Raw genomic sequence first — 16,230 nt, forward strand, 5'->3', positions numbered from 1 at the left:
ATGTGGAGTGAGCACAACCTGCTTCTATGCACAGTGTACACTACACCAAAAATGGAAGTTGAACAACCATAGAAAAAGGATAACTACTACCATGTTTGTCCTGGTAGGGAGCGAGCTTGTTTTCTGCTGCTCCAGAGACTAGGACAAGGAGTAAGGGTTCAAGGTGAAGGAAAAGATATGCTGATGTAGTGCGAGCACATGTACATTATGCTTGTACTGCCAGTAGATCAAAACTGGAGAAACGTATACGAATACATGGAGCTACCCTATATGAATCAGACACTTGCTTCATCCAAGTCAGGACGGTCTACTCTACTCAGACTAGCAGTTGTCCTCTAGAATTTCACACAGAGGTCTTTCATGTCACTGCTACTTGACCCTTTTAACCGGACATGCCAGGGATAGCCAAGGACTGCAAGCAGATTATGTACCACCAAGCCACAGCCTCTCCCCATCTACGTCCTCTCCCCATAAGACCCAAAAGGAATCCTGTTCCTCCACTGCAATCCAATGCGTGCAATAAGATAGCAGGTGCTTTCGATAACAACCAGTTACCTTGCAGTCCAGGTAAGCCAGGAGGACCAGGTTCACCTTCCATCCCTTCATTGCCTTGATCCCCTTTTGGTCCAGGAGGACCTATAAAATAAAATTAAAGAGGTGGTAAGTAGCTTTGTTTCATAGTCATCTAAAATTAATGGTTGGAAGACACAGGGATGCTTCCCCCCAAAAAATCTCATCTGAATTTTCTCTCTAGTTTTTGGTTATCTGAATTACCTGGTCTTGTTTCCAAACCGGAACTGATACATCATGAATCCCCTGCTGTTGTTTATTTTACAAATGTACAGACTATCATTTATGGACAGCTTGCTGCAAATATTTCTCCCTTCAATTTAGTTCTGACTTTTTTTCCACCTGAGGTGCAGTTGAACCTCGATAAAAACCTGTCAGAGTGCAGGCTTGAGGCTTAGTTGCCCAAGATATTTACAGATCAATCCAGAGTAATTAGGCAATTGGCTCACCCATTGCACCCCCCTGAAAACTGACAGCTGTCTCAGAAAAGACAGTTGATGAACTGACACTAGTTACTCTTGCTGATGAGGCCAAATTGCCTCTGACCCTCTGACAGAATGTCTAGAGCCTGGTTCTGGCCACCAGCACAGTCTTCTAGGTCAGTGAGCCACAGGAAAATTTCCCTGTCAATTAAATGGCCACTCCACCCGAGCTCTGTCTAGAAGACACACAGATGGCACTTGTTACAATTGTTGGGCAGTGCTTCCAAGCAGTCCTTCCTGTGGCCAAAGCTAGTTAGCATCACCAAGCCTGACTCTCCCTAGTCTCTCCAATGAGCAGTTGTGCAGGTAATGCAGACAAGAAGGCTGGTTTTACACACATTGCCAAAGTAAAGCTCCAACAACAGGCTGAGGTTAAGCCAACTCCAGAAGTAGAAATCCAGAGAATAAGGCATAATTGCATGGCTCAAAACGACAGAGCCCAGAAGGCAGCCAACCTCTGAATAGAGACTGGAGATCTCTGGGAATTATAGCTGATCTCTGTACTACAGACATCAATTCCCCTGGAAGCAGGGTTGCCAAGACAAGAACTGGCAACCAGAGACTGGGGGGAGGGGGAGGAAATGGGGGCAGCCATCAGTGACACTTCTGGGAAAATCCAGAGGTGTTGTCATGCCTCTCTAGAAATTGCCAGAATGTCTATGGCCATTTTAAAAAATCTCCTGCCACTACTAAGAGGGATTGGCAACCCTGGAGTGCTGCTTTGTAGTGTGGACTCTATGGAATTCTAACCATGCAGAGGACAGGGGGGGCACGATGTTGGCCACACGACCACAGGGGAAACAATCAGAAATTCTATGATAAACAATCTGAACACTGTACAGTACATTTAGAGGACAGTGGCCTTCTCCTTATAGACTGGTGACCAATGTTTTTTTAAGTCATTGTTAAAAATCCTTCAACCTTTCACACAGGGTTGATCGTTCATTTGAACAAAACAAGAGATTCCTTAACCCATGAGCTTCCTCGCAGATGTTTGGTGAATCCTACCTTGTATGACGGAGATGTCCCTCAAGGAGATGGAGTGCTCCCAGTCCTTGAGCCTCAGGTCTTCAGTCACATTATTCAGGATGGCCAGCTCATGCTTGAGCTGTTGCTCCATGGCAATGTGGACGAGACGCATTTGCCGGGCATCCTCTGTAGCATTGCTGATAAGGATCTGTAGGTCCTGGATGCGAGTATGGTGGATGCCCACATCATAGGACAGGGTCCTATTCATGGTACTCACTTCCCCACCCATGTCGGTCAGCTGGTCACTCATGCTCTCCACGTGTGATGCCAGCTCATTCAGCAAGACTTCATGGTGCTTCAACCTCAGTAGGCTGCTGTTTCCCTCCACCGAGAGCCTGTATATCTCCATTTGTGCCAGATCGCTTTGTTGGTTCAGACTGTCCCGCAGTCCAGCAATGACTGTGTCTGTCTGAGCAACTTGTGCCTGCAAGTTCCCAAGAACCCCTTCCAGTTTCTGAAGGGAGCCTGTCATCACTAGAAGGGAATCTGAGTGGTTCTGCAGGAGGTCCTGGAGACGCCAGATGTGGTCCAGGAAGTCTCCTTTGACAGGTTGGTGAATTGTTTTGAACTGAAGATCCCACAAGCTTTCGTTTAATCGGTTCACGTTCCCTGTTAGCACCTTCAGGTCTTCAGGAGAGCTCTGCGGTCTGGACACTAGAAGAGAAAGGGAGGAGACATCACAAGCACATCGTATACAGAAGGTAACCTGGGTGGGGGCATACGGACACGGTCCTTTAGAGAGCCCCATCGTGATTTCATGACACAATACAAAAGGCAGAAGAGTAGCATTCTTGAGTGGCTGACTGCCTCCTCTCAGAACATATTCTCATTGAAGTCTTGCCAAATCCAGGGAACACTTTTGTTTGTAAATTTAGCTCTTGAGAGAGGGAAGCATCGTATCAGCAACCTCTCCCCACTGCAGAATAACCCTCCCAAAAGATGGTCTTTTGATTGCCAACAGGCTTGGTGAAAAGTGTCCCTTTAATGTCTCATTGCAGTTTTTCATGACACTGAGGTAAATAACACCACCTGGTTAATTACATCCCCATTAAATCTCTATTAAATGGGAAGGACAATTTTCTTCAGGCCTGTGATAATCCAGCTTAGTACTCATTTATCATTCACTCTAGGTCTGTGGGCACCCTAGGCCTGTGTGTGGCGGGGGCGTGGAAGGGCGCACGTGTACCCTGGGTGCCGTTCCCCCTCGCTCTGCCCCTGGAAAGTGCCAGTTAATCAGTGGATGGTTAATTTGAACAGAAAAGATAGTTAGAGAAGAATTTTGGAGAAGCTGAGGATGAGTGAACAACTTTGTACTCTCTTGGCTGAAAGTTTGTCTTTCTGAGAGCATTGACAGACAGGCGTGGTTGGTCTGATATGCATTCCCAGGTAGCAGTTTACACAGACACACATGGGGATATTGATTAACTTTGGGAAAGATATACTGAAGGGGAGAGGCAGTGAGGCTTCTAATTCTTCTGAGGAACAGAAGGGAAAATCTGTGTGAAGAAGGAATAATCATATGGTAGATTTTCCTTTGTTGTTAGGTCAAATTGCTAAGGTTTTATCTCAGTATGTTCTGAAGCTATCTAGAGGTGAAGGAATTCTAATAACTCTAGTGTCAGGAGGTACACACACACACACACAATTTAAGGGTGGAACAATATTTGTATGCCTATATAACATTACTCACATGCTAGTCTCATAAACTAATGGCTACTCAGTAGGGGATAGATAGATTACCTTTCAGAGGGAAAAATTTCCTCAGTATATCTGAAATTATAGGGTCCTTGCACAAAGCCTTTTATTTTATGTAACTGAAATATCACTATTTTAAAGAAGTAAAAAATAAGAATATCATCCAGAGTTAAAGGGGCTTCTTCATTTCTGTTGGTTTGGTTCTATGGGCATGAGATTAAGGCTACAATCCTAAAGACACTTTCCTGGGAGTAAGATCCACTGAATAACAGGGAACTTACTTTTGAGAAGAACTGCTTAGGATCACTTCCTGAAGAAACTGGCAGATGGTTACTTTTGGGGGTGTTTAGTTGCCCAGCTGTTCAAAATGTTCATGTTCTTAAAACAAAACCATCCCGTAGCGCATTCTCTCAGCCCCCTTTTCCTAATTGCTTAATGATCAGTTTTGCTTTGTGGGTTGGCAATTTGGGACTGGGACTAAGCTCTCCTGGCCATAATTCACTCCAGATGAAGTTTATAGGCAGTCTGGAAATGGATGTTTGCAGGATCAGTTGTGTGCCCGCCCTGGGAAGTTGCCAATTACTAAGAAAAAAAAAGGAATGTGAACTGAAGAGAAAGTAAATTGTAACTGATGATTTCTTGCTAAGCTCTTCTCCGTCTTATGATCTGAGTCTCCAGAGGCTCCTTCTATGTGTGTGTGGCAGCAGCAACCACAATTTTAACATCTGTGAAATGGGTTCCCAAAGGGACAGGGATTTGCTTGAGCCTTTTATGTCTGCAGGTCCACAGCTAGGTCTGAAGGTGGAATGTTATATTATTGGTATTTGGCCTGATGACCACTTAACCATCATGCCCATTTGGCACAGCTTGGCACCTGTGACAGTTTCTAGCAAGCTGGAGGCCCAGGTAGGCCTGGGAATAATGCCTGGTCCCTTTAACAAAGGTTTGATGTGTGGAAATGGACAGTTGGAGCTTTCCAGGACATGAAGCTAAATAGCAATGCCTTGTAAATAACATCCCATTAAGTCTCCATTAAAGGGATAACAGGGCACTTATTTCTATGTCTGCTGGCAACTGTAGCAGTGCAGTATCGGCTGCAATGCTCATTTCAGCCTCTGGGGGCAGATTCTCTCCCCCCACAAATCCTACAGTTCAAAATTGTCTTCCTGTCAGAAACCAACAAAAAGTCCAGGAGGGACCAGATGAACCACAGCTGTCTGTAGAAGGCTGTCTGTCATGGTCTAGCACCGGTCCCATTTGATTCCATGTGCCTTGTGCCATATCACAGATCTCTCTGGACAATCAGCATCATCATTCGCTTTTCTTTACTTGGTTTTCCAGCTCAATTCCAAGCTAGATTATCTGGAGGAAATCCACGCAAATTTATGTAGATATTGCCTTTCTCTTTAAGGAGGACTGAATGCTGCTTACATAATTCTCCCCCTCTATTTTATCATCAAAACTACCCTGTGAGGTAGGTTTGTCGTAGGAGCTCCTTTTTAAACAAAAACAGCACAGAGGAAGGGGAGCAAAACCCTGCCTTCAAGTCCACTTGATTGTTTGGTTTGGTTTCCTTCAGCAGTTTCATTCCAGCCAAGTTCCAGAACCAGGTCAGTCGGGCTGAAAGCAAAGTACTATATTTACTCAAATGCAAGACTAGTTTTTTTTTCTAGTCATGCCATCAAAAAAAAAAGAAAGAAAGAGGGGATCTCCTAACATTCCCATACAGGTTATGTTCAGTAATATTTTGTGTGTGCATGATGTATGGGGCAGTTGTCATCTTACATCTAGGGTCACTCTAGGACTTCCATTTCTTCTAGAGTCTAGGGTATACCATAGAGTCCAGCCCCCAAACTTCCCATTTCCTCCAGAAGAACTGATCTCTGTAGTCTGAGATCAGTTGTAATTGCTGCCTGAGGAGAGGAGAATGAGCGTGCGGGTGCGGAAAGACAACACAGACAACCACCTTGTGTGAAATAAAATTTGGCCACAGTCTGTTTATTGGTATGCTGGCTGAAGGAAGCAGAGGCGCAGAATAGGGAATGGATCCGACACTGGGCAACACGTCTGCGGTCCCCCAGTGACCACTGTGCAGCATGTCTGCTGTCCCACAGTGCACGCACCAGCAGCAGAATGCCCCCCCGCTGGGCTGGACACTGGCCCTGAACTGACCACTCTCCCTCTCGCTCCTAGGCAGCAACGACGGCCAAGATCATTCTCAGCCGTACTTTCTGGGAGATCTCCAAACCCCAAACCTTGAATCTGGTAACACTGATGGTGTCAGGAAGCACAGTGCCTCTGAATATAGAACACCATGACATTGATAGGCACTTCTCCATTAGTTTAGCCAACTGACTTTGCAAATTAAGTGATCCTTACATCTTATGACAATGAATTCTGTACATTAATTATAGTACTGAATGAAGAATTGCTTCCTTTTGCCTGTCCTAAACCTGTTCCCAATGAATTTAGATATTCAAGAGAGGCCAAAAGCTCTTCTTCACACAAAATATAGTAAATTGAATCCTATCAGATTTTCTACATATGAAAGAAGAAGGAAGGGCCCTTTTGGACAGCTGTCCTACTGTAGCACCGTAGCGGGAGACCTCCCACCAGCAAACCCCCCCCCCCCCCAACATCAGACCCACTCCATTGACCAAAGGGTGGAAAATGCTGGGAAGAAAATCACCATCGCTTGATGGCTTGATATCATTTCTGGGTCAAATCCAGAGCCTATGTCACACGCACTAGGATTCATCCTAGAACAGCATAACATCTCTTCTCGGTTTGCCCCCAAAATGTTATCATGCTATTGAGCAATGGCATCCCCCATGTCCCAGCCCTCTTCTGTCTGCTGCCAGATGCTTGCCATCAGGAGTCAACTCTGTAGATTGCTGAAAAGATTTACCAGGAATCATGGGAGCAAAAGCTATGAGTGTCATTTAGCAGTATGACTGCTGGGCTTAGGCTAGAACTGAGGACGCTTGGGTTCAAATCCCCATTCACCAGTGCCACCCCCTCTCTTTCTCAGCCAAATATATCTTACAGGATTGTTGGGAGTCCAAAATAAAGGAGGGGAGAACCACATACAATTGCCCTGAGACTCTTGACAGAAGGGTGGAATAAAAATGGGAGAAATTATTATAGAGGCTATTGTGAAGAATTATTGTAGAGCAGTGATGGCGAACCTATGGCACGGGTGCCAGAGGTGGCACTCAGAGCTCTCTCTGTGGGCACGTGCAAACAGAGTGACCCCTCCACACATCTAGGCTGGCCTGGGCCACTGGGCTCCATTATTAGCACTAAACCTAAGACCTAGTTTTGGGGAAGTAGTGTAGGTAACCCTGTTAAGTGCTGTTAAACTAAAGCGCAATCCTTTACCTGAGAGTAAGCTCGGTTGCTGGCAATGGGGCTTGCTTCTGAGTAAACCCTCCTAGGGTTGTGATTCACCCGTTGGAAGAGTTGCACGGTTGCTTCAAAGCAAAGCCATTGACTACCACCAAGCTTACTCCTGAGTAATGCACGCCTCGGAGCCAACCATTTTTTCTAAACAAAAACCTCAGTATTCAGGTTAAATTACCGTGTTGGCACTTTGTGATAAATAAGTGGGTTTTGGGTTGCAATTTGGGCACTCGATCTCGAAAAGGTTCGCCATCGTTGTTGTAGAGGCTATCGTGAAGAAGGGAATCAAACAGAAAACACCCAATAAACCCATAACACATTTCAAGGCAGTTTTCCCAGGAGACTGTGGCCCATGTCTGCATTGTTTAGACCTCACCAGGAATATTACGTACAGTTCTGTGCACTGCAATTCAAGAGGGGTATTGACAAGCTGGAACTGGTCCAGAGGAGGGCAACCAAAATGGTAAAAGGTCTGGAATCCATGTCCTACCAGGAGAGACTTAGCAAGCTGGGAATGTTTAGTTTGGTGAAGAGAAGGTGAAGAGGTGACATGATAGTCATGCTTAGCTACTTGAAGGGATGTCATGTTGGTGAGGGAGCAAGCTTGTTTTCTGCTGCTCGAGAGACTAGGACCAGGAGTAATGGGTTCCAGGTGAAGGAAAAGAGATTCCACCTAAACATCAGGAAAAACTTCCTGACAGTAAGGGCTGTCCGACAGTGGAATGCACTTCCTCGGAGTGTGATGGAGTCTCCTTTTTGGAGGTTTTTAAGAAGAGGCTGGATGCCATCTGTCAGGAGTGCTTTAATTATGTGTTCCTGCATTGCACGGGATTGGACTCGATGGCCCTTGTGGTGTCTTCCAACTCTATGGGTCTATCATTCTATGTCATTTAGGGAAGGGAAGATGTTCTTTTCTCTCTCAGATTGCTTTGGGCTGGCTTAGCCTTGGAAAATGCCCCACCCTCCTGCAGTACAGAAGAAGCCACATTCTAAGGCTTGGAGCCTGGAGTTATTTCTAGCACAATTTCTCCTACGCACAAATTAAGAATGAGACAAAGGTGGCTTGCGAAGAATAAATGCGGATGCAAATAAAAATGGAAACATGCAATAAAAACAAGAATAAACAGCACCGTTCACCACAAGCGTTGTGTGCAAAAACATAACACAAAACCTCTGTCTCAAAACCCAGCCTGCAAACTATAACGATTCCTAAAAAGCAAAGGAAGCAAACTCTTAATATATTGCCTGAAAAGTTTGCAGCTGTGGGGACAGGCGTTGAGCAAATGATGGTGTGAACTTGGATGTCAGTGGTATTACCCAAAACCATAGCCCCGCATCTAGCTCCTTTCACTAGGAAAAAACAGACAGTCTGGTGTCACTGCACTAGATATTTCCCTGCCCCCTGGAGGGGATGGGAAAATGCACGACATTGTATCACAGCACAGGTTTACTTTATGGACTGTACAATCCTAAACAGAGTTACACCCTTCTAAACACGCTGGAGTCAAGACAATCACTGTTAATTTTCTATGAAAAGAAGGGCTTTATGCAGCTTTAAACAGGACAAATTCACAGAGGACATTTGTGTCAATGATTAACCAAGGCTGTTTCCTCACTTTTAAAAAAAAGCAGAGGCAAAACGGTTTTGTAAGCTTCGGGTGTTTTTGAGCGCACAGTCACGTTTCCCACTGCAGGTAGTCGCGTGGGGTTTCCCAACAGGCACTGTTCCGACGCGGGCTGAGGGGTCGCGAGGGCGGCAGAATCGGGGCGGCTGCGTTATCGCCGCTCCAGTAGTGGGGAGTGCCGCTGGAACCCACGTTACTTGGAGCGAGTAGAGCACAACAAAAGGTGAGTGGGGAAACGGCCCAAGAGAGCTAAATATAACCTCCATGATCAGAAGTGATAGACCTCTGAACTTCCTGATGACCAGTGCAAGCAACGGAGGGAGGGCTGTTTCTCAGAAGTGCCTGGCTGGAAAATGCAGTATTCAGTATACTGTATAAAGTGAAGTTGGTGTGATCCAGCAGAGCTTGTCTTGCATTCTTATGCCCACTGCAAGGGAGACCTGGATGAATCACTTATATTACTGCCCTAGCCAAAGGCAACTTAAAGAGAGCTTCTCTTGTCACTTTTCGGGACCACTAATTTTACAACAGTGGGGCAAACAGAAGTACCCCCAGACCATTTCAGGTCAACAAAATGGCTGGGAGGAAGCCATAAGGCCTCCATCCCTCATGCTGTGGTCAAGACTGACACTCTGCATTCTAAAAGGATCTGCTGCTAGTGCTTATGTGAGAAGAGAAAAAGGGTCATGTGTCTTGCCTTTCCTCGCCTGCAAGCAGTGAGCAGCAAATGAGATAGAGCGGCAAGACAGTGAGGACAGGTAATTCAGCAGTTGAGAGAAATATTTTTTTAGCACAGGCAGATTCATAGATCAGCACCACCCCATTCATGCATGAAAGCTTTCTCTTTCACTGGTGGGGTCTGGCCCACCCCCAAGCCTGCTTGTAACCCGGAGCACCCCTCTTCGTGCCACTGAGATCACTACTGTGGCTCCTCCTCTTCCTGTTATGGGACTGGATCATGTGGTTTCTTGTAATAATTTGCATCAAAGAAAGAAAGAAAGAAAGAAAGAAAGAAAGAAAGGAAGGAAGGAAGGAAGGAAGGAAGGAAGGAAGGAAGGAAGGAAGGAAGGAAGGAAGGAAGGAAGGAAGGAAGGAAGGAAGGAAGGATACAGAATATGGAATTCTACCTTCTGTCAGATTTTTTCAAATGGGATTTGACTGGGAGGAACCTTGCAGTTGCTAAGCAACCACTGTTGTGTGCTGAGCAGCTGGCCCCACCAGCCCAATTGGGACTGCAGTTGGGTGGAGGTTTTGGAAGAACCACAGAAAGTTAACACTGAGGGCAAAAGAAATACGCTGGGGTGTAACACAATGGCCAGTTCTGCAAAATAAAGGGGGGAAGTAAGAGCTGGCACAAGAGGGAGGGGGGCAAATGTGTGACACTGGTCTCTGTGCAGATTGCTGAAAGGTCCAGGCCCAGAACCAGCTGCGACTGGAGGCATTTGGTGCAAACTGAGTGTTTACTTCTCCATTCCAAACTCCCACCCCCACACAACTAAGCCATGCTTTGACTTGGACTGATGAACTAAGTGCAGGAGAGAACCTGGTTACAATTCCCGTTTAAAAAATAATTTCAAGGGGTTTTAAATTTACTGCCTGTTCTCCAGCTGGAGGTAAGTTGGGCAGGAAGCCAAACCCAACCAAGTAATAATAAAATTGTCATTACTGAAAATATTATTAGAATCTGCCTGGCCTTGAGCCGCTGGTGATGCAACCTCTTGTTTATAAAAAAGGCCAGAGATATTAATGGAGCACATTTGATTCAGATTAACGAGGGGGTGGGCACAGAGAAAATGTTCTCATATGCACTCACAAACACAACATCAGCAAGCTTTCTGGCAGGCTCTACTGAGCAGCTCTTGCTCTGAGCAGACTAAGGAATTTGGAAGGTTGGCTGCTAGCTGATGACGGAATAGGGTATTGCTTTTAAGGAGGGCAGTCTCCTTAGCGATGGACTTATATTCTCCATGAAGAAGAAACAGGCTTGGGTGGTCAAGCTGCCCACCTTTTCTCCTGACACCATGACATTTGCTGCAGTGCCATTGTAGGTGGACACTCACCTGAATGGCCCAGGCTTGCCTGGTCTTGTCAAAAGACCACCAAGGTGATCCAGAGTTGCTTTGCAGAGGAAGTCAATGGCAAGCCACTTCTGTTAGTCTTTTGCCTTGAAAACCCTACTGCATTGCCATAAGTAGGCTGTGACTTTACAGCACTTTGCACACACACACACTACACTTAACACACACACACACACACTGGAAGGTGGGTGGGTATTTTTCTCTCTTTCTTACAATACTAGAACCAGGAGGCATACATTGAAAATGCTGGAGGGAAGAATAATAACTAATAAAAGGAAACATTTTTTTCACGCAACGTGTGATTGGTGTTTGGAATATGCTGCCACAGGGGGTGGTGATGGCCACTAACCTGGATAGCTTTAAAAGGGGCTTGGACAGATTTATGGAGGAGAAGTCGATCTATGGCTACCAATCTTGATCCTCCTTGATCTGAGATTGTAAATGCCTTAATAGACCAGGTGCTCAGGAGCAACAGCCGCAGAAGGCCATTGCTTTCACATCCTGCATGTGAGCTCCCAAAGACACCTGGTGGGCCACTGCGAGTAGCAGAGAGCTGGACTAGATGGACTCTGGTCTGATCCAGCTGGCTTGTTCTTCTGTTCTTGTTGGCTTGTTCTTATGTTCTTATGCTATAATAGAAACGTGTCAATGTATTATCTGCTGTGGAGTTCACCTATGCGTGTCCCATAAACTTTGTTCAGCGCAACTGTTTTGAGAAAGTGAGTTCTGGCCCAGCAGCAGTGCCCTTGTCTTCCATTCAGAATATCCCCGGTTCAATCTCTACCATTGTCAGATAAAGGATCTCGGGTCCATAGGCCCTTTTCCCTCTGAGCTGTTACAGAGCTGTTCAGAACAGAAAATGCTAAGCTAGATGGACCACTGACCTGACCTGGTAAGAGATAGCTTCAGATTAAGTATGCTGCAGATTTGGGCATTCAACCTACCATGTTTCCCCGAAAATAAGACAGTGTCTTATATTAATTTTTGCTCCCAAAGATGTGCTATGTCTTATTTTCAGGGGATGTCTTATTTTTCTGTGTTCTGTTCATCGGGCATGCTTCCAAACAAAAACTTTGCTACGTCTTACTTTTGGGGGATGCCTTATATTTCGCACTTCAGCAAAACCTCTACTACGTCTTGTTTTCTGGGGATGTCTTATATTCGGGGAAACAGGGTAGCCTTGTTTGCAACACTCGTTCTGTATCAAGTTGAGCACCTCCTACGAACACCTTAATGACCTACTTGCATTTCAAATGAACAACTTTTTGAGTAGTTTTATTTGTCACAGCGGTGGCACTGGCACTACTGCCAAGGTAGGCTTACAATTTACCAATTTAGGATTATATAAGAAAGCAAGAAGAACCAAGCCAGATCACACCAGTGGTCCATCTAGTCCAGTGACCTGTTTTACACAGTGGCCAATCAGTTACCTGAAAGGACGATAAATACCATAGAAGCCAAGGACCTCTCCAATGCTGCCTCTTACTACTAGCATTCAGCAGCTTACTAACTGTATGTGGAGGTTTTCTTGAGCCACAATGGGATTCAAAGTGGCTCTCAACCTTCTTCCCTTCTCCATTTTATCCCTGCGACATTTCTGTGAGGTAGGCTAGGCTGAGAGTATGATACTGGTCCAAGATCACCCAACCAACTTTTATGGCAGAGTAGGGATTTGAACCTGGACCTCCTAGGACATTGCACTGGCTGTCCTCTATGAATCTGGCTACCCCTACCTCCAAGGCCATCACAACATCTAGTGATATCCAAAATTTACACCCCCATGCAAAGAAGGGGGGGGGCAAATTTACTGTAGATGTGGTGCATGCCCACACAGGCAGATTCATCCTCCCTGGGTACTTACCCCAGCAGAGGGGCAAAAATGTTGGCAGCCAGCCATCACCTTACCCTGTGTCACTTAGATGCAGTGCCCAGCACCATGGCAGGGCTCCCATGCCGCTGCTACCCATGTTGGCACAGCAGGGGTGTGGAAGGGGCAGTCCCAGGGGTGAAGCTGACATTAGTAGCCTTCCATCTCGGGTTTGTGGCAGTTACATCACAGCTCCAGCTCTCAGACTTGCCCATAGAGCCCAATGGAGGGATTTCTGGCAGCCGGTGTGTGTGTGTGTGTCTTCTTTGCCTCCCCTTGCTACTGGAAAGCCCTCCTCACTGGGTGCCCCCAAGTTCTAGTATTATGGCCAGGGAGAAAAAGTTCTTTCTCCACTCCATGCATAAGTTTATAAACCTATATAAGAACATAAGAACAAGTCGGCTGGATCAGACCAGAGTCCATCTAATCCAGCTCTCTGCTACTCGCAGTGGCCCACCAGGTGCCTTTGGGAGCTCACATGCAGGATGTGAAAGCAATGGCCTTCTTTGGGAGCTCACATGCAGGATGTGAAAGCAATGGCCTTCCGCTGCTGCTGCTCCTGAGCACCTGGCCTGCTAAGGCATTTGCAATCTCAGATCAAAGAGGATCAAGATTGGTAGCCATAAATCGACTTCTCCTCCATAAATCTATCCAAGCCCCTTTTAAAGCTATCCAGGTTAGTGGCCATCACCACCTCCTGTGGCAGCATATTCCAAACACCAATCACACGCGTGAGGAAGTGTTTCCTTTTATTAGTCCTAATTCTTCTCCCCAGCATTTTCAATGAATGCCCCCTGGTTCTAGTATTGTGAGAAAAAGAGAAGGAAAATATAATGCCCTGCTCCTTTAGTTGTGTTACTTTCTAAGTCACAGACTCTTTAGCCTTTCCTAATGGAAATGATGCTCCAACCCTTAACCCTTTTGGTTGCCCTGTTCATTTTTGAGCTACAGCAACCAAAACAGTATTCAGTGTTTCCCGTGAGGCTGCACCATTGCTCTGTATAACTGTATCACAATATCACAATTGGCTGTTTTATTTTCGTATCCATTCCTAATAATCCCCAACGCAGTCTGCCTTTTTCACTTCTGCCACCTCCTGAGTGAGCATTTTCATTCATCTGGTTACTACCACCTCAAGATCTCTCTCAATCTCTCTCTCTTTGCCAATTCAGACCCCATCAGCATGTCTCTGAAGTTAGGGCTTTTTGTTCCAATATGTATCCCCTTACACTTTCCAACCCTGAATTACATTTGCAATGTTTTTGCTCGCTCTGCCAATGTAGCGAGATCCTCCTGAAGCTCATCACACTCTGCTTTGGTTTTCACTATCCTAAATAATTCAATATCGTACAGAAACTTGGCCATTCTACTGCTTGCCCCCACATTCCAAATCATTTATGGCCAATGAGTTAACAATGTTACTTGCGGTTAGCCACAGTGGTCCAAAGCAAAATCCGAAAACAAAGCCTGTGAAATGCCTCTTATTAAAACCAAAGAAAATAACACAAAACACCAAGGATGTGGCTCTTCGCACATTACATAGAACATGTTTGGTCAGGTTCTGCACATGCAGGAATTGAGGAGAACCCACAACTCGCATGTCATCGAGTGACATAAGATGGGGACACAAACCTAGCCTGTGTTCTATCATATGTAGCCCCCAGCTGAAAATATGAAAAATAGTAGCTGAGTGTTGTTGTTTCTTCTAAAATCAGGGGGGAAAGTGGTAGTAGTTGTAATGACAATAAATGTAGTCCTCTGTGCAAATACCCTTCCATCACTGATCCATGGGGCGATGTCTCATCACAACTTTCGCTAGGCAAGCGTGACATCCTTCGCTGCTAAAACTATCACAACTGTCCTCTCTTTTAATACTTAATTGCAACCATGAGCTTGCCTTGCAGTTCCACGCTGGGTTCCTTTCTTAGCTGGGTCCCAGGCAGGCAGCTACGTCGCTGCAAAAACCTTGCCACCGCTCCGCAAGAATGCCACGGAGTCACTTGCACCTCCATCTGTTCCTGTGAACTTTTGTTGTCATCACCTTCACCAGAGGCCAAAGTGGGATGATGGTTTGAGTGAGGCTGTGAAGAGGCTGGCGAACAAAGGCAGGGGCCAGGCAAGGAAACATCTCTCTCTCTCTCTCAATGTGGATATTTTTAAAAAACGTGCTTGTACTTTAACCCTCAAACAAAGCATCCCAACTGGCTCAAGTTTCCCTGGCGCGAGGCTGTAGAGCTGGAATTCCAGATTATTGAAACTCTTAGCTGCAACATGACTGGGAAGGAAGGGAGGGGAAACCGAGCCATTTCTTGAATGAGAAGGAAGCCTGTGTTGGAAGACTGCTAAACGAAAAGCTTTCTGGCTCAAGATGTTGGTCGGACCTGACCTATAACAGGTCACCCTGCATCCCCAAGGACAAAAAGAGGGCTTGTTTATTTCCTAGTTCACATTGTAGGTCTGGATTCCAGCCATCTGGCTAAGCTCTGAGACGACAGTGAAGATTTCTCTGTTGCCTGAAGTTGCTGTCTTCTGTTTGTTGTGGGCTTTCTGGGCTATGTGGCCATGGTCTGGTAGTTTTAACAAGGTAAGATGGGTTAGCATAGTAACACCTTAATACGATAGGATATGTTAACACACCTCTGAAGATGCAAGCCATAGATGTGAGCAAAACATTAGGAACAAAAACTACCAGACCATGGCCACACAGCTCAGAAAACCCAACACAGCCAGTTGATTCTGGCCATGAAAGCCTTCGACAATACATTGCTATCTTCACATAAATTCAAATGAAAATAGAATAGAATAGAATAGAATAGAATAGAATAGAATAGAATAGAATAGAATAGAATAGAATAGAATAGAATAGAATAGAATAGAATCTTTATTGGCCAAGTGTGATTGGACACACAAGGAATTTGTCTCCGGTGCATATGCTCTAGAAAATGAGTAGGCTGAGGGCACAGCTTGACTCCCCAATCCCCATTTCCACCCACATTCTTTTATTCTGCTTCCTTTTTTACATCTAATGGGGATTTATCTAGGTGTATAGGGTGGCCACCTCAATAATGGGAAATTCCTGGAGATAAGGAAGCACTGCCTGGATAGAGTTGAGCTTGGGGTGGGGAAGGGAAGGGAACTCAACAGGTGTGGTGCCATAAAGTCTACCCTCCAAAGCTTCTAGTTTTCTCCAGGGGAGTGTATCCCTGTTCTTTGGGGATCGGCTGTAATTCCAGAAAAACTCCAGGCCCCACCTGGGGGTTGGCAACCCTAATGTGTAATCTGGTGGCCTTCTCCCCATCCTATGGCGATGAAGTCAGGAGAGAAAGAGCGGCACTGTGCTATGAAGCTGGAGTCGCTGAGACAGAAAGTGCTCTCGTCACAGACCATATCGGCCAACCTGCAAAGTTTTCGGATGATTGTACTTGATGTTTTCATTACAGGGCCTCTCTGGGGGATCGTAATGGTTTGGAAATGTGCAGTTG

At 45.7% G+C, this 16,230-nt stretch overlaps 1 protein-coding gene across 1 annotated transcript in view; it reads right to left on the bottom strand.

Annotated features, from left to right (window-relative positions):
* Positions 1-16,230, bottom strand: part of SCARA5 (scavenger receptor class A member 5) — a 125,764-nt gene that overhangs the window by 54,342 nt on the left and 55,192 nt on the right. The window contains exons 4-5 of the mRNA XM_048487202.1: positions 2,061-2,735; positions 556-636 (exon numbers count right to left, since the gene is read on the bottom strand). Of these exons, the coding sequence (XP_048343159.1) occupies positions 556-636; positions 2,061-2,735 (756 nt within the window). The remainder of the gene's footprint in view (positions 1-555; positions 637-2,060; positions 2,736-16,230) is intronic.

This window comes from Sphaerodactylus townsendi, linkage group LG01 (assembly GCF_021028975.2).
Source record: "Sphaerodactylus townsendi isolate TG3544 linkage group LG01, MPM_Stown_v2.3, whole genome shotgun sequence".
NCBI lineage: Eukaryota > Metazoa > Chordata > Lepidosauria > Squamata > Sphaerodactylidae > Sphaerodactylus > Sphaerodactylus townsendi.